The sequence below is a fragment of the Dipteris shenzhenensis genome, chromosome 7, assembly GCF_047967505.1.
Source record: "Dipteris shenzhenensis isolate YYH24624 ecotype China chromosome 7, Dip_SZ_1.0, whole genome shotgun sequence".
Taxonomy (NCBI): domain Eukaryota; kingdom Viridiplantae; phylum Streptophyta; class Polypodiopsida; order Gleicheniales; family Dipteridaceae; genus Dipteris; species Dipteris shenzhenensis.
The window spans coordinates 5,525,508-5,552,252 of NC_141602.1; the positions used below are offsets into that span (position 1 = coordinate 5,525,508).

The 26,745-nt window shown below is 42.3% G+C and overlaps 1 protein-coding gene across 1 annotated transcript in view; it reads right to left on the reverse strand.

Annotated features, from left to right (window-relative positions):
* Positions 1 to 12,533: 12,533 nt before the first annotated feature.
* LOC147899856 (protein SUPPRESSOR OF K(+) TRANSPORT GROWTH DEFECT 1-like) overlaps positions 12,534 to 26,745 on the reverse strand; it is a 37,003-nt gene continuing 22,791 nt past the window's right edge. The window contains exons 3-8 of the mRNA XM_087376975.1: positions 14,388 to 14,586; positions 14,169 to 14,237; positions 13,941 to 14,015; positions 13,717 to 13,815; positions 13,462 to 13,629; positions 12,534 to 13,021 (exon numbers count right to left, since the gene is read on the reverse strand). Of these exons, the coding sequence (XP_087233101.1) occupies positions 12,896 to 13,021; positions 13,462 to 13,629; positions 13,717 to 13,815; positions 13,941 to 14,015; positions 14,169 to 14,237; positions 14,388 to 14,586 (736 nt within the window). The 3' untranslated portion in view covers positions 12,534 to 12,895. The remainder of the gene's footprint in view (positions 13,022 to 13,461; positions 13,630 to 13,716; positions 13,816 to 13,940; positions 14,016 to 14,168; positions 14,238 to 14,387; positions 14,587 to 26,745) is intronic.

The window sequence follows — 26,745 nt, forward strand, 5'->3', positions numbered from 1 at the left end:
TGTGCATAACCCCATACATATGTATGAATCAAATCAAGAATGCCTCTTGCTCAAGAGGTGCTTCTGCCAAAATCGGCTCTCTTTTATTAACCAAAGCAACATGCTTCACAAACTTTTCCAAGAAACTGTAGTTTTGAAATTCCAATTGCCATATTCTAATTTCTTAGCTGCATCAAGCTTTTGAAATTGACATGTTCATATCTCTTATGCCATACTGTGAAAAGTGGCATCGGTTGTTGCTGAGCTGATATGGCATGTAATTCTAGTACTGAGGATAGTATTTTGAAAAGCATCCTTCCTTGACTGCTTTTCCTACTGGTTGATATCCTCTAGATTTATCTATGATTGTGCATTCATCTCCATCGAAGATGACTTGATAATTGTGTTCAGTCATTTGCCCAACTTTTTTACTGAGCTTCAGAACATAGAGTACATCTTATATCAATCCTTTCATACCAGTGAAATTATTCATAGGGACAAGAACTAGATTTGGTGTGTTATTTGCCATGTAGATAACGTTCTTTTATCCCTCTAATGGTTTCATCTCTGTGAACCTTTCCTTTTGCTTTGCCATATGAGATGATGCACCGGTGTCGGTGTACCAAGGATCTTGATCAGCTTGATCAACTTGATAACTGCATTCTCATTTTGAATTGTAATCAATGTCAAGATACACTGTTTTAGTCTTCTACATATCCTCACTTGCAAGATACATATTCAGAGGTTCATTGCATAATGACTATGACTTAAATATCCACCACCTCTTTCATAGTGTCCAAACTTATGATAGTTGCACTGAATATTTGACACATTGGTGGATGCATTCCCTCGTCCTTAAAATCTTCCTCTATTGGAACGATTTCCTCTTGGATGCTAATGCTGTTGTTGTTGTTGCTGTGGATGTTGATGCTAATAATGACTGCTTCTTTGAGATGCTCTCCCTCTACCTCTGCCTCTACATTTACCTCTATCGGAGGCTGTGAATGCTTGATCATAGGAATGACCTTTGTGTGCTTGAATGGTCTGAGTCCAGAGTTCTTCACCAAGTGACACTTACTGTTGCTCTTCTAGTGTTAGAATTTTCCTTTGAATGGCAATACTCTGGACTAGATTCTCGTATCCCTCTCCTAGTCCATTCAAGATGACTTGAACTATCTCTGCGGGATTCATTGTCTCTTCTGTTGTGCTGCTGCTAGTTGATTGTTGTAATCCTTGATTCTGAGTATGTAAGCATGACCAGTTTCATTATTCTTGCAGAAACTCGATCTGCTTTCTCAGGGTGAGAATCCTAGATGTGTTCTTAGACTCGTAAAGCATTGCGAGCATATTCCATGCTTCTTTAGATGTCTACACTATGTTGAGCTGTCGAAGCATGAAATCTTGCACATTCTGTTTGATTAAATGATATGCATATTTGTCTTTCTTGTCTCATTTTGCCCATGCTCAGGCAATGGTAGGATCTACCATAGATGTGGACACCATTGGTGCAGGTGTAGAACCTTCTGCTTGTGTTGCGGCAATGGTAGGAGTTGATGCTGGTTCACTAAATGGTCGAGGTGTAGACCCATCGACATACTCTCATTTGTCTTGAAGTATAATAATGGTCTCTATTCAATATTTCCATGTACCATAGTTGGAGTTGTCTAACTTAGCAAATGCCTCTAAATTGAGGTTGCTAGTGGTAGACATGGTGCAAGATAGTACTTGAGTGCAAAAAGAAATGTTCAATCTACCCCACTGAACAATCTGCCAATGCCTCTGAAAACTCTAAAGTCTACTCACTGATGTATGGAAGGTCGGGTTTCAAGACATGTGATGATGTGAAACCACATATGAGTATAGGGACTAACTCACAGTAGGAACTATTTGAGAATTTTTGGGCATGACTTTGATTGGTTGCTTTTGAGCTCTCTCCTCTATGGATGATCTACTCTAGTTTGATCTAGAGCTAGACCAACCGTCGAGCATTGAAAAAGCAGTAAATAATTCATTTTTCTTTTGTTCCTTTTAGGTGTTGGGTAGGCTTATGTGCATGGAAGAAGTGAACTTGATGCCGAGGCTAAAAGGTGTGTGTTACATGCACCAAAATATGCACATGATATGACGACCAAATAGAGCACAAAAAATTTATCATTTTTCCTTTTTGGAGTACCCTCAAATTCTTCCTAGATTAAGATATATGGCTTGATCTAGGTGGAGGGGCCAAAAAGGGTAAAATGATGATGTGGCGATAGGGGTCACATGAAAAATTATGCCTGTGGAGAGGTGTGCCAGTGGAGCACTAGATGATGTAGTAGCTAGGTGCACATGGGTGTGCCTGTGAAGAGATAACAATGCTTAGGAGGAGACTGTGTGCCATGTGTTAGTGCTGAGGTGGCAAGATAATGTGGCAATGTTGACATGGTAGATGATGTGGCATTAGTGATATGGTAGATGACATGGAAATTTGACATTTACAGTTTACATTGCGGTCATGAATGACAGCCTACGTGGCACTATGGATAGATAATGTGCCACATGGCACCACTAGTTGATGAGATGATATGGCAGTCGTGGGTCTTCCTTATTCGTTAATGACATGGCAACTTGTGGATAGGTTTCCACATGGTGCTTTCTTGACCTAGCCCTAGTGTGTTTAGTAGCCAGCCACGTGTCAAGATAAGCCTCAACAGAATCTTCTTTGGTCCTAATAGAATCTAAGAAGATTTCGTTTATGGCAAGGATTTTTGTCAATAGGACTTTGTGTGCAATTGTCTCCTCTGTGTGCCAACCACTATGTTGTAGAAGCTCATTGTGTCATTGTTGGCGCTTGCTTTGGAGTTTGTTGGACGTGCAAGGTGACGCTCGACTGGTCTTGGCATTGTGCGAGCGTTGGAGCAAAATTTGCTTGGACATAGCTATACTTGAGGAGTCGATAATGGGTGTCTCTGTTTCGTTGTCGGGAGTCCTGCATCTGGTTTCTAGAGGCTAGTGGAGTCATCTATTGCCCGTAGCTATAGAGGCTGGTGTAGTCATCTGTTACCTCTGTCGAAGGCTGTGATTACTCTTAGCAAAGTAATGATTACTAGTACCATATTCAATGTTGATGCATTGGATTGTTGGGCCGAAATAGGGATGAATGTTTTAAGCACGTAAAACCAATGAGAGATATCATGACTCCCTTCATTATAATGTAAAACCACTAGATGGGTGTTGCTAATGTATTCTCATCATTAAGATAGGACATAGTGCATTGGGGCCTTATACTTGACCTAGTTGACATATGTACTAGTACTACTCTTAGTATTCTTCAATGCCCTAGACAATCCATTGGGGGGCTTTTACCACTTTGTTGTAAATGTTTGACAACGCTTTTGTTATCACCTTGTTGTGGTTTAGATTGCATTCTAGGTCTTGAGTACTTGAGGTACTTCGATTGGAACTAATACTGAATTCAATGTGATGCATTGGATTGTTGGGCCAAAGCAAGGGCGAATGTTTCGGGCATTGTAAAACCAATGAGCCAAATCATGAATCCCTTCATTTCAATTTAAATCCAGTTAATAGGTGTTGCTGATGCTTTACAAATGAGCCATATCATGAATCCTTTCATTACAATGTAAAACCAATTGATGGGAGTCACCGATGATGTATTGAGTCTCACCTTCTGTTGAGGATTCATCTCAACATCATATGGTCATCACTAACCCAAAAGAGTGTTAAAAAGGAAAGGGTTGGAAACCCTAATCCCTACCCTAAGGGGGTTTGTATATATTCTTTATTTTCAACTAAATCTAGTGTAGAATTAGTCATTTGTGGTGTGCTCTATAGCTATTCCCTCTCTCCTCATCTCCACTCGTCTCCTCTCCTCTCTCCATATTTGCTCATGGTATCAGAGCATCCTTGCCTTCCGCTGAGGCATTGCGATTAGTGTGAGAGAGTGTAAGAGGTCGATTGAGAGATTGAGAGTTCTCTTGAGTTTTCTCCATGAGAGTCCGCCTTCGGTGAGAGATTTTAGTTCATTCCATTGAGAGAAATTCCTCCTATACAATTTCATCCATGTGAGAGAGAGAGAGAGAGATTTTTGTTCATTGAGTGCTCAATTTGGACCATTCACTTTCTTGAGAGCTCATTAAGAGATAGTTCAGTCTATCTATTGAGAGAGAGAGAGAGAAGGAGAGAGAGAGAGAGAGAGAGAGAGAGAGAGAGTTGTTTGCAAGAGAAAATCCAGAGAAAGAGCTTCTAAAATCAGCTAAAAGCTTCGCAAAAGCATCAAAGCGAGAGGCTTCAGTGAGAACTCCTTGCAGCTGCAACGATCTATAAGCTACAATCGACGCAGAATGAGCAGTCGTCTCAAGTAAGCCATGACCTACAATCAAGCAAAGCTCGACTCCAAGCAATACTACAAACAAACAAAGGCAAGTAGCAATTTCATCCTCACACCTTCCTCTACAAAGCAGACTATAGGGACCGAGAGAGAGAGAGAGAGAGAGAGAGAGAGAGAGAGATTTGTTTGCAAGAGAAAACCGAGAGAAAGAGCTTCTAAACTCAGCTAAGAGCTTCGCAAAAGCATTAAAGCAAGAGGCTTCAGTGAGAACTCCTTGCAGCTGCGACCATCTACAAGCTACAATCGACGTAGAACGAGTAGCTGTCTCAAGCAAGCCGTGACCTACAATCAAGCAAAGCTCAACTCCAAGCAATACTACAGACAAACAAAGGCCAGCAACAACTTCATCCTCACACCTTCCTCTACAAAGCAGACTACAGGGACCTAAATCCATCCAGCCTCTACAACAGCAAAAGCGACAACAACTATCTTCGTGCACTCCATAAAGCCGACTCCCACCACTTCAAGCCTCATATAAAAAGCAAGCTCCAGCCCACAGCCAACATACAGCTGCACCTCCAGCAACCCGACCTCAAATGATCGACTGACTAAGCTCCTCACAACAATGACCTAGAACAACAAGGCACTACAAGGCAACGACCTAGTGACACCAATGACTCCTAAGGTAGTCAAAGTTATGGTCCCCCAATGGATTATGTCTAGGGCATTGAAGAATACTAAGAGTAGTACTAGTACATATGCCAACTAGGTCAAGTGTAAGGCCCCAATGCACTATGTCCTATCTTAATGGTGAGAATACATTAGCAACACCCATCTAGTGGTTTTACATTGTAATGAAGGGAGTCATGATATCTCTCATTGGTTTTACATGCTTAAAACATTCACCCCTGTTTCGGCCCAACAATCCAATGCATTACCATTGAATATGGTATTAGTTGGACTCCAAGTACCTCAAGTACTCAAAGACCTGGAAAGATGTTTGAACCACTAGAGGGCAAGAAGGTGATACTAAAAGAGTTTCTAGACATGTAAGCATAGTGGTTAAAGCACCAATGCACTATGTTGAGGACATTTAAGGATACTAAGACTAGTGTACATATGCCAAGGAGGTCTGACCTAAGCAAGTTCATGGCCCCAATGCAGTATATCCTATCTTGAAGGGGAGACTGAATACAACAGCAATGACACCCATCAACTGGTTTTACATTGTAATGAATGGAGTCATGATATGGCTCATTACACCTAAAACATTCACCACTGCTTCGGCCTAACAATCCAATGCATCATAATTGAATCCAAAACTAGTTCCACTCCAGTGATATCGAAAGAGTTTTCTAAATATATACAATAGAGTGGCTAAATCCCCAATGCACTATGTTGAGGTCATTAAATGAAAGTAAGAGGAGTACATATATGCCAACTTGGTCTGACTAAGCAAGTTTAAGGCCCCAATGCATTATGTTAGGGCATTAAAGGATACCTAAGATGTGAACATACAAGTACATTTGCCTAAACAAGTTTAAGGCTCTTATCAAATGCTTCAATGGTAGAGAAAATAATTGAACAGTTGAGTGCCCATGCTACTAGTAGCTTGTATCATTTTAACACATTTCCAAGGATTGTGCTGTTGGTGGACATACATGTCATTAAGGGAGGCCTAGGTAGAATACGATGCAAAATTTATCATATTAGTGGGCCTACTTAGTGTAGAGCAACAAAACAACATAGTAGCCAATTGAGTCAGTATGTTGGAACGTGATGATGAGATTAGAACAAGGTCAGTCACAATTTCCTCGATTGAATAATATACCTAGACCTACTTATGCCACAACTTTTGCAATGGCACTTTTTAGTATAGGGGGAGGAGGAGATCATGCATGAATCACAAGCAAAGGTGGAAGATACCCAACTCCAAATAGAGGTACTGAATGTATCAAACAAATGAAGGGATGATTCCAAAAATAGTAGACATTGGTGGTGCCCTAAGGTATAATCAATGATTTGCCCATTGATGGAGGCTTGAGCATAAACATGCTCTCAAGAGATTTATGAAAAATGAGGATTGCCTACACTTCAATGCCCACCATTTTTCATTAAACTAGCTAATCAATTTACATAGGTGGTGCCCTGAGGCATGATAGATGATTTACCCACTAAGATCATCTCAACTATAATTGATGAGCATAAACATTCTCTCTAGAAATGTTTATGAAAAATGGGCATTGCCCACACATCGACTCCTTAAACTAGCTGACATTGGTGGTGCTCTAAGGTATAATCAATGATTTGCCCATTCATGGAGGCTTGAGCATAATAGCTTTATGAAAAATGAGGATTGCCTACACTTCAACTCGCACCATTTTTCATTAAACTAGCTAATCAATTTACATAGGTGGTGCCTTGAGGTGTGATAGATGATTTACCCACTACGATGGTAGCAGTGAGATTCGTTCTTCCATTGTGGTAGTAGACTTACCTAGGTGGGTCATGGGCTATAAGACCCTTATGGGATGGCCATGGTTGCATATTGCCAAAGTCTTTTAAAAAATAATGAGTTTATCTAATCAAGAGAGATTTGAAATTTGACTTGGAAACCTAGAAAGTAAGGACAATTACTCTGAGATATGAAGAAGAGGCATCAAAGACTACCCAAAGTAGTACACCCACACTTACAAAACCTCGACATATGAGCATCCAAAAGTAGATGAACTGGTAGTAGTAGGAATTAGGCAAAACTCATACAATTGTACATATTAGGCCATGCTTTGCATGTAGTACTAGATGCTTATTTGCATAATGATAGAAAGAGATTGTTGATTGTGAAACTAATGGTAGATAGGTCAGTGGAGGAGGGGTAAAGAGCATGCTCCTAAAAAAAGCAGTCACACATTCCTAAAAAAAGCAATAGTCACTATTTCTATGATAACTTTTGATCCATAACTCAGATTTAGGAGTTTCTATTATCGGCTTGAAGATTATATTGAAATCAATGACTTTCTAGGAGAAGTTAGGGCCTAAATACACAGAACAGAGGGTCAAAACTGAGAGTACAACCGACGAGTGGTTTTGTGTTGGCAGGCTGCTCCTATCTTGTATAGCAAAGATTGGACATGTGGGAGAAGCACTTGATAACATCAACGTTCATTCGGATGTTATGTATGCTTGTCTTTATGGGAAATCAACTTGAAGGGTTGTCTATATTATGTTTGTGAATATCATGTTTCCAGCCCAAACTAGAGAGTGTGGGATGTTGCAAGTGATTGAGAGGGTGATGAAATATATAGGTTATGGGTTCATCTGTAATGCTCTTATTATGTTTGTGAGTTGAAGAGCTACTATAGTGGTGACTTACAGTCCCTCGATTACTCTTATCATCAGGATTGGTTGAATACCCATACTTCCTTGGATGAAGGAACCTTTATGAGCAAAACTTCTCAAGGATGTCCTCCTAGTAATGAGTCTATCTCCCTAGAAGAGACATTGGCTGGGGACGGCAAATTCCTCGTATATTCTTGACACTTCGGTTTGGCAAGAAAGGTCTCACCAAAGTTCACCCTCCTTCAAAGGAAGTGAAAGTTACCCCTCCCCTTGAATGAATATTAACAGTACCTTGAGACTAAGATTTTGGTAGCAAAAATGGAGTCCCAATGAAGAGTGACTTGGAGATCCTCAAAGTACTCATGCAACCTCCAAGATTGAACCCTTTGGAAGAAAGAGCATTATAGCCCACAAGTGTTTAGCTCATCTTGGTAGAGAAGATTTGGACAAGTAACAAGCTAGACCTTAGGTTGGAATGAAGAAGGCTCTCAAATGGTACTGCATTACCATCATGATGTTGCTATGTCAAGCTATGGAGGCTTATGTGGTGATAGACAAAGAGAATCCTATAAAAGGAAAAGAACCCAAGAAGAACAAAAGAAAGTGGGACCCAAGAAAACCATAGAGATCTTAGACCAGCAAGATGTACCACACTATTTCAAGGATTATAAGAGATATCAAGAAATGATAATCTAAGCCCAAGCCAAAAGAGAAAGGGGCAAAGAAACTAGTGCACATTGAAGGGGAGCAAAGAGTATGAAGGCTTGGCTAAAACTAGAAAGCTAAAAGAAATTTATATTGGTGAGAAATTAACCTTTGAAGAAACCCAAGGCCTTACTTCGAGTAAGTCAAAACATCGAGCAACTGCATTCGAGCGAGCCCAGAGTTCGAGCGATGCTTGTGATGAAACTTTTTTAAACCTATAGTAGCAATAGTTTTTTAGTAGAAATGGTTGAATCTACATGACATTATTAGAGATTGTTCTTACTTATTTTTTGTATGATTCTTGGCAACATACAAAGATAAACTTACTATTGGGAATAACTCATAAGTCCATGCAAGTAAGCAATGATTCCATGAATACCAAATGAAAAATTATTGGCAACATACAAAGAGAAAACCTATTATTCGATAAATAATAAATCCATGCAAGTTAGAAATCATTCAATAGATACAAAAGGGGAAATGCTACAATGTCCACCTCGAGGTAGTTACTCAAAATTATGTAAGGTAGCACGTGAGTTGAATGGGTTTCTTTATTTTGTGGGCTTACATACAAACAACAATAGTCCTGCCCATAATATAGAAGCTCCTCCTAGAGAAATACTTCACAAAAAACTATTTGTAGCTCATCGATTTTTATACTACCCATATGATTTGATCCATGTTGTACAAATGATCACATGAATAAAATGTTTAAACTATGGAGCTTATAAATTATGTTTAAACTATGGAGCTAATAAACTATGTTTAAACTATTTTTCGTATGATTCTTGGCAACATACAAATATAAAACTTACTATTGGGAATAACTCATAAGTCCATGCAAGTCAACAATGATTCCATGAATACTAAATGAAAAATTATTGGCAACATACAAAGAGAAAACCTATTATTCGATAAATAATAAATCCATGCAAGTTAGAAATCATTCGATGGATACGAAAGGGGAAATGCTACAATGTCCACCTCGAGGTAGTCACTCAAAATTAAGGTAGCACGTGAGTTGAACGTGTTTCTTTATTTTGTGGACTTACATACAAACAACAATAGTCTTGCCCATAATCATGAAATGATCACATGAATAAAATGTTTAAACTATGGAGCTAATAAATTATTGATCACCTTATGACCATGATGCTAACAAAATATGGATCACCTTCATATGTCCATGACCATGTATATACCTGTGGGATGGAGAGAGGGAACCAAGGACCTAAAATCTATATGAGAAAATTTTAAGAAAATATAGAGTTTGATAAGGTTTAGCTCTGATGAAACAAAGATAAGTACAAACTTTCTAAAGCTCTAGAATTTCGACACTCTAACATGATAATGGATTCATTCATATTATTTCAATCATTTTGACTACAAACATGGCCATATTTGGAGTCTGATTGACCAAGTTATGGCCCAAATAGAATTGGCAGGAGGAGCCTCCTAGGAGGCCCAGATATCACGGCCTCTTGGGAGGCTCCTCCTCCCATGATTTTTTTCCTTGAAAATGGAAATTTCACAAGAAAAACACATAATCTGACCCCTTTCTTCCACCCCCTTCTTCCTTGACCCTTGCAAAAACATTGCCAAACATTTTCAAAAATTGTTGTTTGTATGTAAGACAATTGATTCCTCATAATATCATGGGTAGGACAACTCCTCTAGAAGTAAGCAATGCATGCCACTTTTTGAACATAAATCATCACACTAGAATGTCAATTTTATGAAATTGCTCGCTCAAACGCAATCGCTCGAATTATGGTAATCCTCCCTTACTTCTAGAGCACAAAGACGTGTTTGCATAGTGTCACAATGAAAGGGATATCCCTTGCAATTGTAGTGCATGTGATCCTCTTCAGCGAAGAAAGTGCCAACCTTAAATTTAGTTCATGGAACGTATGGTGACCATTTCAAATATGGATAGACGATAAAGTAAGTGATACAAAAGCTACTAGGTGGAGGATTTATATATGAAACTGAGCATTTTGGATGGGTTCCTCTGATTGTGGTAGTACTTAAGAAAAAATACAATTAAGGATTTGTATAAAGGCCACCATAGAACTAGCTATTGCTTTGGGAATGTATGTTGGAAGGAAGCAAACCTTTACATGGGCAATTCTAGATGGTTAGATAAGGTAACTGACAAGTGGCACAATGCATGGAAAAGGGAGCTCTCCTCAATTTTCTTAGCCCAAATTTAGCCATAGTAAGATTTGAGCTTGGGAATACTTTTTGAACTATAAATCTAAATCCAGTACTCAGTCATGTAGTATCCCAAGGTAGGATTAGGACCAAGCACTTGAAGAATGGTGCTATTGAAATAATGCCTAGGATGATTAACCTTATGCAACAAAGCTGATTCATTAGCTTCATACTCTTTTATTGCATGTTTATTTTAGATTTTGCCTGAGTTGCTACTCCCTTGCATGAACTTACCAATAAGTGTGATTCTATTTGGATGGAGATCATGTAACAAACTTCAAGAAGCTAACAAAATAAGCAACATCAACCCCCATCCTTTGATAGCCAAGATAGTATGTTATTTTCCAGATTCAAGTCGATCCCTCTAGCTACATAATTGGTATCCTGCATTGAATCAACAAACCTAGAGCTTTACATTTTGTTTCAAGCTTCTCTAGATTCTAATATTTTGCATTACCTTTGCAAATCTTTGCAAATCCTTCACAATCGTGTGTAGGTCCCTTGGAATTCTTCCACATTGTATAGCAAGTGAACATGCAATTAAAATACTCTTGGCAAAGGTTGCAGAGGATAGCAAGGCCCACCGAGGTGCACAATAGCCTCTAGCAAAAGTTGGCCATCGAGGGAATTTGGAGGTGATGGATTAGCAGAGGAAGGACCAAGAAGAAATGAGAGCAATGAAGAAACATCTCAAGCAAGCTTGTGAGGCCAAGAGGCTAAGGTCACCCATGTTAACCTTGTGTATCCACTACTAAGGTCACCCATGTTAACCTTTTTGAGGCCAAGAGGCTATGGTCACCCATGTTAACCTTGTGTATCCACTCCGGAGGTGAAGCTAAAAACATCGAAATAATGAAAGCAATGCTATTGAGTAGGTCATGTGTTCTCATGTTCTCATTATAGCTCTTATGACCTTATGGAGCTCATTGTCTTTCTTGAATTATTTTTTACTTATCTTGCTCTTGGCCACACCCCGTCATACCTTACTTTGCAGACCCATTTTCTCTCTCTCAAAGAGGGAGTCGACATTAGTATATACCTTTGTGGCTGGCCAATGGCATTGCTTATGGCCTTCAAGCTTGGATAACCATGTTTTTAAAGATGGACAATGGCCTAAACCTATGCGAATCGGCATTGTGGCTTTTTCATCGTATTGACTAGGACGACACATGACCAAGGCCGTGCATGGAGACAGTGTCCAATTCTTGAATAGACTATTCATGCATTAGGTGACACATTAATATAGGGGAATACCAAAGCCCCATGTAGTTAGTACACACAAGACACTAATATAGTCGGGAATTCCAAATCGCCATGTTGTTACCCCCCCCCCAATCACACACATGATGATTGACATTAAACACACACATGATGATTAACATTTGGTAGAGGCGGAATATGACCGTGACCAACAGCACCATTGATTTATACGACTGCATAGAGAACAAACGATAGTATTAGTTCCATCTAACATATGACGGAATCTATCTTGCATGGTTGAGTATGCTGGAAACTCTAGAAGGGCATGTTGTCCAATCTCCACTTGATGGCTAGTTGCAAAGTACGCAAAGCTGTGAATGAGAGCGTGCGCATGTGTGAGTGAGAGAGAGAGAGAGAGAGAGAGAGAGAGAGAGAGAGAGAGAGAGAACTCGACCTTGTATAGAACAAGCTGAAAAATACACATGTTGCATCCGAGTGTTGCACGACCGCAATTGTAAGGAGAATGATGCAATTTCCTATTTACTTTTACAAAATTTGCACTTCATATTTCCATGTAGTACCTAGTATGCCCACTTGATTGTTCTAACCAAACTTGACATGCTTCTAGGTTCTTTCACCCCCTTAGTGTCACCCTCCACAAGACGCTCTAAAGTAACCTGATATTCATAAAAACAAATTGAATGCCTCCTGGAAGGTTAACAAGTTTGATCAGCAGCTTAAATTCTGAGACACTGGTCAAGGGCACCTCCTGGAATTGGATAAGATAAATGAGTTGAACATAATTTATTTACATCCTGAAGGTGAGGGAACGCATACCATGGTAATAATTTGATACGTCAAAAAGATACAATTACAGATAACTTCCCACCTGTCTCAGAAAGAAAAGCCCATTGCAAGGCAATACAACTTATTGATGCAACCATCTCCAATAGATAAAAGATGGCTGTAAACTCTGAAGTAATGCACAGGTTCAATTGTCATACCATAAATCTTGTATCATAAAAATCTCCTCACACACGAGGATTGAAGTTGGCTAGCCATAGAATATTGTACACAGTTTAAGCACACAAAGGCCACTTTTCTGAGATGAAGCTACAGGTCCGTTGAAATTCACCCATCCTCTCCAAACTCCTTAGTAAACTTCTCATGCACCTCTAGGTTCTCTTTGCTAACTGTGGGCTTTTGCCTTGAGAGTACCTTGTCAAAATCTGACTTCGATATTGGAGGCGGTAATATCTGTCCCAGAATACATCAGTTCTTGATGTCAATCACACTCTATAAAAAAAAACTCAGGATGTAACAAAATATATGAAAGAAGTCCATGAGTTTGAAGGATGCAGAGAACAGATGATCTTTTAAAAGGAGGCCCTTTAGTAGATGTTGATATTATACCATTATACTAGAGAAGAAAACTGGGATTCAAGGAAATACAAGCCTACAAGTCAGTCAATGGTACATACTGGATTGCTTACAAAGGATATTTTACTTTGAAATGCAAGGAAAGATAGAACACCTCAAATTTTGTGACAGCTCTAGACTACCCAGGGTCCTAGCCCAAAAATAGAGAGCCTGGTTGGTGACTGATGCTTGAGAATTAGTTTTATTCAACGACAAGTGATACTGGAGAAAGGACAATGCACAGCAAGCCTCACAATCCTGTTCGATGGGCTTTGTACCTTTGCTGCAAGCCCCTTGGCTGCAAGTTCTTGCATGGTTGTCTGTACAGCTCCTCGTTGGCGTGGACCACACGGCATCCACATTTCTTCCCCTTCCTTTGTGACAACTTGTTTGAAATGCATTGCATCTTGAGTTTTACGCACAGGCTCGAACAAAACATCCTTTACCTGCTCGACAATATGCATGTTTAAGAGCTTGACAAACCGGGGATGGAAAGGGGCACCTGCAACAAGTTGATATCATGGCCAACTTACGCAGACGGAAATATCAGAACCTGAAAACCCATCAGTCCTTCTGGCTAATTCCTCGAAGTCAGCTTCAGAAAGGTCATTGGGAGTGTCACCCAGATGGACCTGCAAAGAAAAACGCTATTCAGTCGCACTACAACAAAAGTCAAACATGCAGTTCAAGATTTCAGGCCTTCAAACCATAGGTGCCAGTTTATAAAAACAGAGCATACCATCAAACAAATACGAACCTTGAACATGTGCTGTCTTGCTTTCAAGTCTGGCAAAGGGATGTATATTCGCTTGTCAAACCTACGCCTTATTGCCTACAAAGCACAGCATTGAAACTTAGGTCTTATAAGGTCAACTCTAGCACAAAAGTGTCAGCACACCAGCAACTTCCTAATTTGGCTAATTATCTCATATAAAGACCTTGAAATGCACATTCCACAGTTTCCTTCCATTTTTATTATTCACACCTGATCGAGTGCATAAGGTGTATTTGTAGCAGCCAAAACTAAGACCTTCTGGTCATTGTTGCCTACACCCTGCGAACATAACAAATGACAATGAAGCCAGCAAAGTCGTACGGTAAAACTCAAATTGCAAACAAGATGTGGGTACAATGAATTTACACATGAAGCACAACATGGAAACAATAAATTCATGGCTCCAATAAAATTTTAAAGCTCAGAAACCTGCATCTGCACGAGAAGCTCGGTCTTGATTCGTCGAGATGCTTCACTCTCATTACCTTCACCTCGTTGTCCACAGAGGGAATCAATTTCATCAATGAAAATAATGGAGGGAGCATTTTCTCTAGCCATTTGAAAAAGATTGGCCACGAGTTTCTCACTCTCCCCCATCCATTTGGAAACAAGGTCTGATGATGAAATGCTGTAAAAGCCATCCATATACAACCAAAGTCACATACTCTAGCAGCAGTAAAAAGCTACGAAATAAAAACGTTCTTGTATTAGAAGCATTTGACTGTTTGCATCATGGGAGATAGATTCCATATGTTTTTAAGTAAGGCAGAATATAAGAAGCACCTCTATGAGAACCAACGTCTTCTAAATCTCAAAAGAATGTTAAAACCAGCACATTAAGGACCCATGATGCTTTTGTTCACAACAGATGCACAGTTAACTTAGGCAAAGATATATATTAAAAGACGTAATTTACAAGACAGTCACTAGTCTAAAATTTACCATATGGCAGATGCTTTTTATTTTCATGGTTTTATGGCTGATGTTTCCTGCCAATTACCCCCCTAGAGCCACTGCCATCATTCAAGCCTCTGGCTGCTACCTTGCACTCTTACTCCTTGTCGAACAGCTGAGTGTCAGCGTGAGATTTTCATGTGAAACTATGCTATTCGCTGCACCTTGGAGTATCTGTAGCTACATTTGCTGGGCATTTGCTCATAGGAGATATGGAATAGCTATAGATCTTCTTTGTACTTTGGAGTATTTGTAGCTAATCTTCTTTGTACTTTGGAGTATTTGTGGCTGAATTTTCTCCTGTGGTATATTGAATAGCTATGTGTCATGCATGAACATCTATTGTCACCTTGGACCAAGCTTGTCTTGTCCATTTTCTTGAAACATTTGATCACTACGATTGGCCCATCCTCCCACCAAGTTAATAGATCAAACTCGTATATTAACTTCATGGTGAATATATGATATTTTGATCTCAAACTCGTTGTATAAGTTCTTAAATGTTTTATCTTTAGAATGATAAAAGTTATAGCTCAAAACTAATTCGGGTCCTATTGCAAACTACTCTCTATAATTTCATCGAGAGTGCCACTATTGGTATGGGCACCCATAATGACACCCGTATCACAATTTGTACTTCTACACACAATTTCGGGAGAATTTCTTCAGTCTTGAAAGCAACTGGATCAACAATACATACCAAGGGAAATCTGGATGCTGCTTCGACAGATACCATTACAAGCTGCCAAATCAGACAAGAAATCCACAGTAGGAGGAATAGTTCGTAGTAGAATAGGTGATGGAGTGGCCAAAGAAGGAGGAGAAGATTAAAAACAAGTGAAAAATGCTTTTTTATGTCTTGACCTTCAAAAGGAGATGCAGATGTTGAAGTTTGTTTGGTTGTTCAGCTCACTGTCAGCACCTTTTTGTAAAGTCCCCATCTTGGCTGGGCTGTTCGTCAAAGTACTACGTTGTTAGATTATATAGTTGTAATAAGCTCATGGTCTACCACGTACATCCTATGTAGACTCTAAGTTATCCGAACAAAACCTCATTTCTCCTCGCGTGCAAAGAAAAAGAAGAACCCAGCAAAATTTACAGCTGCATAGAAAATCCCAAACAGGCCACAATGCGTGGAGGCTGCGCTTGACATCAACAGCAATGAGAAAGTGTGCAAATCTTTCAAAAGGCGGTGGCTTTGAATGAATCATATTTGAATATGTGTGCACCCCAAGGGGTGTTAAGGCCATGGTGGGTGTTGGAAATATGGGGGTATATGCTTGGTCCAAACCCCCCTCATGTGACACCTTGGAATGCCTATAGATAAAAGAAAAATGATAGGCTCAAGGTCTTGTTGAGGCGCTGACAGACATGTGGCAAAATGGGGGAGCTAGTCCCACATACAATTGTGTGGAGCAGGATATCTTGGATATAAAGAAGTGTTAAACCCTCCAAAGTAATCCCCTCCAGGGACTTTTTGGTGACTTTGGAGGCTGTGCACAACTATGGGGCAGGGTTTGGGGACCCCCGCACCCATTGCTTTGGATTATGCCACGTGGCAGTTTGTGGCCAGTTTCTTGACAAGGATACATTACCATGTGTACTCTTCATAAAGCACGTGCCTTTCCGGAAGAGTTCGTTGGGCAACTTACGAACGGTTGTGCCTCTTGCAAAGTGTCCCATCCAAAGGGCACACCCTTCCACAAGTGTCCATTCATTAAACCATCCATAAGTCTAAGGTTTAGGAAAGGAATTAGTCTTGCTTGGAGCTAGAGATCTTCATTTCCTGGAAAGAATAACCATGTGACGTCCAAATCTTGAGAACTTCTTTTGCAAGGAACAAAATGTGTCATTTTTTACAACCTTTGTAACATGCAAGGGTTAATGATCGTATAATGCGCAGCAAGACCTCCCTTTGTGTGAGGTGTATGCGTTTGCAAGAGATTAGGGTTAGAGAGATAATGTAGACGACACCAGATTGGGTCCCTGTACCCACTTAGGGTCCCATTCCCCAAATAGGGAGGAATTTGCTTTATACTTGGAGAACTGCAAAAGGTACAAATAACACTCCTTCAGAGAGCATGGGAGGCAACTCTGAGGATGACCCTTCGACGCTGAGAGCTTACCCACGAATGCCTGAGAAGCAACCCTATCTCAGCAGAGACCAACGCTGCCCACACAAAAGATGTGGACCAATGTGCAAGCTATTGAAGAGGCTTGTGCTGTCCCCGGGCATGTAGAGGAGCTGCATAAGTGAGAGAGATGAAGGGAAGAAGGAAATCTGAGAATGGAGCTTGAGAGATCTATATGAAAGCTGAAGGAGATTAAGCTAAAGAGAGTTGTGAAAGAACTGTGAAAAGAGCTGAAAACTGTAAAAGAAAGCTGCTGAAACAGGAACCCCAAGCCTCTACTTCGAGCCCACTATGGTGCTGCATGGACACCTTCTTGGATCACCCTTAGGAACTGCTGAACCTCATGTCTTGCAGGGGATGTTTGGAAGGGCTGAGGGCTGCACCAGACTAGAGACTTGAGGCTGAAATGCTAGGGAGCTGGATGAGAAATGAGGGCTGCAAGCACCCCTTTAAATAGGGCGCTGTGGGGCTGAGCCAAGTAGCCATAAATGAGCCGACCATCCAATTGGCTGGTTGGCTGGCGGGTTGGGCTCACATCCCCACCCCCTTTGCTACGGGAAGGGCATAGGGAAGCCTATAAAGGCAGCCCTTCCCCAGCCCATTCTCCCTTGATGGGAGCTCCTTGGTCCAGCCCTTTGGGGCCTTCTGGGCTCCTAACCTAGGTCCTAGGCTGAGACCTAGACCTAGATAAAACCCTAAGATGGCAACACTAACCTTGTGTTCAGTGAACAAGGACTTGACTTCTGACTTGACCTAAGGATGAGAGACTGACCTACGTAGCTCGTGCTTGACTGTCCCTGGGCAAGGGCTCACAATGGACGGTCATGGCATATGACAAAATATCCTATCATAGGAACTATCTACACTTTGTTAATGAAGCCAATTGTCACCTTGCACCACAGTGCACGGGTGCATGTAGCGGCAATTGCATGGCCTCCAAGTAGTCCGCAAATATCTGTGGGAACTCCTAGAAGAAACTTTTGTCTAGCCACACTGCTTCAAGGGTTCCTTGATCTCGAAATTTCGTGTAGAATTCGTGGATCCGGCATCCTGACCCATGTTTCCATTTGTGGAGGAGAATATGCTCCGGCTCAATGAATTTTGCATCATTGATCACCTCGGGCTGCTGCTCATCGGTAACATCGCTCAGTGATGGGCCAATATAGGACTTCAACCACACCAGGTGAAAGACATTATGCGACTTCATAGAGGCGTTGTTGATCTGCTTAACGATGGGGAATGGTCCGAAACTTCTGAAGGATAACATAGGGCATAGCTTGCCCATCTATTTTAGCCTTTGCTTGATAATCCTTAGATAAACCCCGTCACCCTCTTTATAATTGACATCTCGTCGAGACCTATTGGCTTGGAGCGTGTACGTTACTTGTGCTTTGACAAGGCGTTCTTTAGCTGACTCCATGATCTCGGCCATGGATTATGTAGTTTTATTGGCTTCGAGAGATGGGGATATCATCCTAGTGAGGAGTGAATACAACCTCCTGCCAAAAGCGGCTTCGTAAGCAGTATGCCCAATACTTGAAGAATAGGACCCTCCAGCGAGAAAAACTCGTATTAATTAATGTGTGTGTGTTTTGGGGGGCCGTGATGGTTGATTAAGGTATTCGTGGCTTCTTCGAGAAGCCTCTGACTTTGAGAAGGTTCCTGCCCTGGGTATAAAAGGAGGAGGGGGGGCAGTAGAGTGCAGGCAAGGAGCTATGAAGGCCTTTCCAATACAAGAAAAGAAGGGGAGGTAGGGGGAGAAAGGAGTGGGGCGGTAGAGTGTAGGCAAGGGGCTGTGAAGGCCTCTCCAATACAAGGAGCAAGGGAAGGGGAGGAAGGGGGGAGAGGAGTGGGAAGGAGGAAGGAGGGAGCGGATGAGGGAAGGAGGAAGGAGGCGGGTAGAGAGGGAGCGGAGGAGGGGAGGAGGGAGGAAGGAGGGAGCGGAGGAAGGAAAGAGCGGGTGAAAGCGAGAGGAGTGTAGGAGGTAGAGAGGTGGATAAAGCGAGGGAGTGGAGGAGGTAAAGCGGGAGAATTAATTCGCTCTGTTAGATAAGGTTAATTCGACAATGAGGGGGGGGAGGGGGAGTGATAGATTAATTAATAAGTTTTTGGCGTAAAAGCGATTAGGAAGCGTGAGAATAGGTATATCACTAAATATGGCCTGAACTAATGGAAGATACTGCTCCCACTTGGATTGCGAATCAAAGATTCTTCAAGCTGGGCCAAGAGGTGGGTCAGGAGGAGTCTATTATGTTCCATGAGCTTCTCTAACGTTGCTCGAATGCCCCTCTCCTTCTACTCCCTTGAACCTTCTCCACTCATCCCCCTCCCCTTCCACCCCCTTCCACTCAGCCAATCAGCCCCCTATCCTTTCCACTCAGCCTCCTCTCCTTCTACTCCCTTCTCCACTCAGCCCCCTCCCCTTCCACTCCCTTCTCCACCCCCTTCCACAGACCAAGTGCGAGCTCATCTATGCAAAATTCCAAATCATGGCATTAATTGTTGCCCTGTTGTTCCCAATCATGAGCATGCACGTTTTGCGGCACTTGCAGAGAAATTGGACATGGAGGCAAACAAGCAACTTGCCATTCTTGATCCTCAAGGTCGACCACCAGTGCCACCACCAGCCCTAGGTGCAACAACTTCTGTTTCTTCCATTTATGCCTCCTTCGAGAGTAGAGCTTCATCCACACCTTCAGAGGCTATGAGCTCAGGGGCTTCGAGAGCCGTGCAGGCTAGCCTTGTGGCCTCATGGCATCCTAGGAGGAGGGCACAAGTAGCAGTGGGCCGATTCTTTTATGGAGCAGACGTGCCCACAGTGAAGGCCCGCAATCCTTACTTCATTGATATAGTGAAGGAGATTGCAGCATTTGGTCCATCTTACACTCCCCCCTCATGCGAGGCACTGCGCACCACGATCTTGACAACAGAGAAGACGGCCATAAAGCATGCTTTGGCTCCCATCAAAGACATATGGCTGAGATGCAATGTCACATTGATCGGAGATGGATGGAGTGACACTAGGAGCCGCTCTATTCACGGCATCATTGCATGTTAGCACTTAGCCCTGGTATGAACTCTATGAGTTGACTTCTTTGGCCAACCATATGATTGACTTGGGGGGCATATAGGCCACCCTTTGTATTTTCTTTTTATCCATTTGAGCAGTACTACGTTTTGCTCCATCTTGTTGTTTGCTTCCCGCACTCCACTCCCGTTCCATTGCTTCCTGCACCCAACAGTGGTATTAGAGCAGGTTCTCTTGCTCCTACCTGCCTTCTCTCTTGCTCTCCCATTGCTCCTACCTGCCATTTTGCTCCAGCTCAGTCCGGTGCCTCATTTCATCGCCAGAAACCTGTTTTTTGAGCAAAAAAACAGTCTAGCAACTGTTTTTTGACTTTTTGAGATCCGATTTCAGCATTTTTTGAAAATTTTGAGCTGCCCGCATATAAGCGACCCTGCTCCGTACCATTTCGGCCAAAATTTTTTGTCCGTATAGTTGTATGGACATCCGTACGGACCTATACGGACAGGTGTGAGCTGCTGCCAGGAATCCATACGACTTGTCAGAAGTGGATTTCAAGCATTTATGAATAGTTATTGGAGGTTTTTTGCTCAGATCTGGACTCTTTTCAGTCATTCGGGCCATCCTTTAGGTGCTCCAGTCTACTCTAGCACCATTTGGCTGGAATTCTCTCCCTCTTGTTGACTCAAATCTGCCTGGTATAGTTGGATTTGAAGCTTTTCACCCTCTTTTATGTCACGTTTGCACACATTGTAGTGACATTGAGGTGATTTTGCACTAGATTGGGGCTTTTGTGTCACATTTGCTAATTTTACAGTGACATTTGCTCCTTTTGATCACATTTTGGGGCTTTTGCAGTATTTGCCCTATTTTGACTTCATTTCCACATTTTGAATCTATTACTGACAGATTGCGTAATATTTTTAGATTTGTAGTTATTTTGTCACATTTGCTTTATTTCAGCAAAATTTGGGACTTTTGGTCATTTGCCCCAAATTTGACAGTTTTGCCCTTTCAAAAATTGGGGGTTTTCTCAATTTTGTTGAAATTTACAATGACATTGGCTTGGTACAACCAATTTGGGGCATTTGGTAGACATTGACATGCACGAACATTAACATTGTCTTGGAACTGCAACACCTTGAATCACATTTGCAACTTGCAGCACAATTTGGGGCTTTTTCCAATTTGCCCTCTTTTTGGCATATTTTCCCTCTCAGATTTTGGGGTTTTTGCCAGATTTGCTGTCCATTGCAGTGACATTTGCTTTATTCACCTCAATTTGGGTATATTATGCAATTTGGGCTTGTTGCCTTGTTAGATTTAAGGCACGCAGCCTCCATCTAAGACATTTACAGCTCAATTGTGTAGGCCATCCTTTGGTGGTTCTAGTGATGCCCTATAGGCCATGGTATGTGCCTTGTAGGCATAAGTGTAGGCACTTATTGTGTTAGTGCCTTCTATGCCACATAGGACACTTAGTCCTATGTGACACCTAGGACACTTAGTCCTAGGCCTAGATACAAGTACTTTGTACTTGTGTTTAGTAACCTTATCCATCTATCTAAGTTTACGTGACTATCATCTTCGACTCGTCCTGTACTGCATACACTCTCTCTCTCTCTCTCTCTCAAACGCTACTTCAGTGGTATCAGAGCGCTCCTGGACCTGTTCTCCTGCCTCCGGATCTGCATCACACACAGATTTCAAGAGTTTGCGCTCCATCCGTACAATCCGTACGATTGTACGGACTTTCGTACAGATTCCTTTCTGCCCGTCGCACCTGTTCTGTACAATTGTACCTTCAGTGCCCGTCGCACGTGTTCCGTACAACCGTACCTTTAGTGTACTTGCGTCGTACAACCATACGGCTCTGGCTCTACTCCGTACGCGGCGTCATCACTTGTACCTACGCCGTACAACCGTACGGTTCTTCCATGTACCTTGCGTCGTCACTTGTACTTGTACCGTACGTTGAATATAGTCACGTGCATCCATACACCGTACCTGCAATCATACCTTCAGTGGTGCTGCGTGTCTTGTACTTCCTACACCGTATATCCGTACAGGTCGTACATTGGATGATGTACAGCCGTACATTGTCTGCCGTACAATCGTACATTGGGTGTTGTACAGCCGTACATTGGCTGTCGTACAACCGTACATTGGGTGCTACCTTCTTACGTGTGAGATCTACAGAGATTGCAGAACATTGAGTCATTCTTGCAGGATATTGAGTCAGATTTGCAGGACATTGGGTCAAATTATCATCCATTGGGTCACATTTGCAAAATTTCAGCAAAATTTGGGGCTTTTCTACATTTGCCCTCTTTTTGGCCTATTTGCCCTCAATAAATTTGGGGCTTTTGCCAAATCTGCTGTTTTTGCAGTGAACATTGCCTGTCACAATCACATTTGGGTCAGATCTGCATTTGCCCTTTGATTTGGGTCAGAAATTTGCAGATATTTGCTGTCATTTTTGGGACAGCCAGCTTATTGCAGTGATAGCCTTGAGGCTTTTGGGTTTTCAGGTCTTTTACAAGTTATCACATTTGCTATGGCTGGGAACAATCAAGATTTATTTGGAGTCCTTCGTGAAGATGATAAGTTGGATGGCACCAACTATCCGATGTGGTCTTATCTCATGAAACATATTCTTGTTGCAAAGCATTTGTGGAATATTGTTTCTGGGGCTGATCTGAGGCCAGCCAATCCTTCAGTTATTGTTTCTACTGCTGCACCTTCTGCAGGTGGTACTTCTCCTGATGCCTCTTCCTCTAGCACTCCTGCTGTTGCTCTTCCAACTCAAGAACAGTCTAGATGGGATGCAAGAGATGCAAATGCACATTGATGCATTGCTTTATCATGCAAGAGAATTGTTATTCCACACATCCGTTCTTGCAGGACAGCAAAGGATGCTTGGGATAAATTGGCTTCTCTATATCAGATTCGCAATGAAGCTCGTGTTGCATATTTGAGAAGGCAATTACAGGAAGTGAATATGAATGAAGGTGAGTCAATGGATGCATATTTGACAAAGGTCAAGGACCTCATGGAACAGCTTGCCAACATTGATGAAGTGGTGCCAAATTCACAGCTTGTCAGTACTACATTGAATGGACTACCAGATACATATCAAGGGTTTGCTACAACCCTTCGATTAGTGGCCATGGGTAATCCAGACCACTATTCTTTTGATCAGCTTGTTACTTTGCTTTTGCAGGAAGAGCAAAGTAGAGCTAACAAACAAGCAATTATTCCTGATCATGCATTTGCTTCACAGCAAACAGGAAGAGGCAAGGCTCCCAAGCCTATGGGCAAGCCAAAATCTGCACACAGCAGCTGCAATTCCTCTATGCATAGAGGCTGCAATTCCTCTCATGCATCTAAAAATACAGCAGATAAGGGAAAGAAGAAAAGATGCAACTATTGTCGCAAGCCTGGACATGACATTTCAGAATGCAGGAAGCGCATTGCTTCGGAGAAAAAGAAAGCAGGATCGACAGCTAATGCCTCACATGCCATTGAATCCCATGAGCCAGCAGATGCTTCACATGCACATGCTCTTCAGGATGATTGGGCATGGGCTGTCCATTGCTCATTTGATCCCTCCAAAGTTGATGCACTTTTTACTTCTAATGATGCTCAGTCCTGGTACTTTGATAGTGGTGCTTCCAAGCATGTCACATCTTGCAGACAGTTGTTTCATTCTTTAGCTCATGCACCTCGAGGGGGGACTGTTACATGTGCCAACAATGCTTCATATGCTGTAAAAGGAGTTGGAGATGTGCAGCTCACATCCATTTCCAGCCATCCTGTCACTCTGACAAATGTTCTTTTTGTGCCTGGAATTGAAGTCAACTTGATTTCAATTTCAGCAATTGCTACTTCAGGTTTCAGAGTAATTTTTGATGGCTACAGATGCCTAGTATATGATCTTCGTAATGACAATGCCATAGTTCTCACTGGCACTTTGCGAAAAGGACTTTATCACCTTGATCATCATGCAGCTGCACTTTATACTGAAGCATTGGCTATTTCAGATTCACAGCTTGCTGAAACTCATCTGTGGCATGAGAGAATGGGCCATCTCAATTAAAGAGCTCTTGCAAAGCTGCATTCACACCAGATGGCTAATGATGTACCTCAGACTCACACAGTTTCTAAACATGTGTGTGAGGGTTGTCTTTTGGGTAAGATGCATCGATTTCCTTTTCAAAAGAATTGTCCAAAACTCTCACAAAGGAATTTGCAGCTAGTACACAGTGATGTCTGTGGCCCAATGAGGACAAATGCCATTGGAGGATACAAGTATTTCATGACTCTCATTGATGATTTCACAAGGTATTGCTGGGTATATCCTTTAAAGGCCAAATCTGAAGTTTTCTTATGCTTTCAGAGATGGCTGAATATGGTTGAGAATGAATCAGGCTGCAAGCTTGTCACCCTCAACACAGATAGGGGGGGTGAGTATATGTCAAAGGAGTTTGATGCATTTCTTTCCTCACGGGGCATTATTCACTCATGCACTACTCCTTACACTCCTCAACAGAATCCTGTTTCTGAAAGGAAAAACAGGTCCACAATGGAGATGGCCAGATGCATGCTCAAGGCCAAGTCTTTGCCCAATAAATTTTGGCTTGATGCAGTAATGTGTGCCAACTATGTGCTGAATAGATCACCTACACGGGCATTATAGACTATGACACCTTATGAAGCATGGAAAGGCAGGAAGCCTTCACTTTCACACATGAAAGTTTTTGGGTCTCTTGCGTATGTTCATGTACCATCTCAGCTGAGACATAATCTTGATGACAAGGCAATCAAATGCATATTCATTGGTTACAGCCAGGAGAGCAGAGGGTATCGGTTATATCAACCAAATACTGGGAAGATTATTGTCAGTAGAGATGTGATCTTTGCTGAACATTCAGCTTCTCCTCTTGTGGACTGCAAAGCAAAGCCAGATATTGACATGTTTGATGCCTTTGAGTCTTGGTTACCTCTACCATCATCAGAAGAGGATTTTGAGCAGCAACATGCGCCTCCTGCAGGCCCTCCACAAAGCAATAATCAGCCTCAACCTCATGCTGATTTGCAGGCTTCTCTTCCGGCACAAAATGATCCCATTACTCATGATGCAGTCATTGAAGAAAGAGCTGTTAATAGACAGCAAAGGCAAGTTCCCAGATGGCTTCTTGATACATTGAGGGACAGCAAACAAGATCAGCCTTTTGCTGCCCGGACAAGATCAGGGAATAGACAGCATGGTCACTTTCTTGAGTTTGCACTCCTTGCTACAGCTTGCAATGAAGAGCCTTTGTGCCATAAAGATGCTTTTGACAGCAAAGAGTGGATGGATGCAATGAAAGCTGAGTTACAATCTATTGCCAAAAATGACACTTGGGAATTAGTAGATCTTCCACCTGGCAAGCATGCCATTGGAACGCGTTGGAGCCCAACCAGCCCTATATAAGGGCCCTTTGCTGGCCCTTTGTTCCATGCAGGGTCCAGCTCCTTTGCTGCTGTCCTGCCACCTGCCAGCCCTGCTTGCAAGCCATAGACCTGCCCATAGACCCCCACTATACTACGCCTTGCTGCAGCCCTTTGCCGGCGCCTTGTCCTTCCCGTACACGTCTGTACTATTGCTGATGTCATCGTGCCTTTTACCTGGGACACCCCGCCATGTCTGCTGTTCCAGATTCACCTCTTCCAGGCCAGATCCTGATGCTGAATGCCTCGCCATCTGCTCCTGTTGTTGGCGCCATCTGTTGCAGCCACCTTGACTACAGGTGTGTTCCCTTAGCTGGCTGCCCACATGACAGCCTATGTGCTGCCCATGTGGCAGCCCCCCCTCTCTCTCTTCTCTGGACATATTCTGCCCTAGGTCTCCCTCCCCCACGCTCTCCTCATATGGGGGCTTACAAATGGGGAGGTGACCATTCCAACAAGGGGTTGGCCAGGTCGAGGTCACTTCAATTTCAGGTGATACGATCACGCTCATGGACGTTTTGTTTGCAGTATAACATTGCAGCCATATCCTTGAATGGCTTTTGGGTTCTCTTTGATGGTTATTGATGTGCCGTGTATGGCAATCGGTACGATGACATCATAGTACTTACTGGGTCACTTTCTTCTCGGCTATATCATCTTGATGTTTATGACAAACAGCCTGCTATAGAGGCAAATTTGGTGGCTGAATCTGTAATTTCAGATTCTCACTTATGGCATGCAAGGTTGGGGCATGCGAGGTTGGGTCACCTCAACCACAGAAGCTTGGTTACAATGCATTCACAAAACATGGCGGTTGCTCTCCCACCCATGCATGCACTGGTTACACATGTTTGTGAGGGATGCTTATTGGGCAAAATGCACCGTTTCTCATTTCCGAGGGATGGGACAGTTGGTGCATCCAGAAAGCTTCACCTTGTGCATAGTGATGTGTGCGGGCCGATGCAGACAGCATCTCTTGGGGGCTACCTTTACTTTTCTATCTTTGTGGATGACTACACCAGATTTGCTTGGATATATGACATGAAGGCCAAATTTGATGTGTTCCCATGCTTCAATGATTGGCTTGCCATGGCTGAAAATGAATCAGGGAACAAGCTCCTTACTCTACGCACACAAAGGGACAGTACATGTCCCGTGAATTCTCTGATTTTTTGGCAGCTCG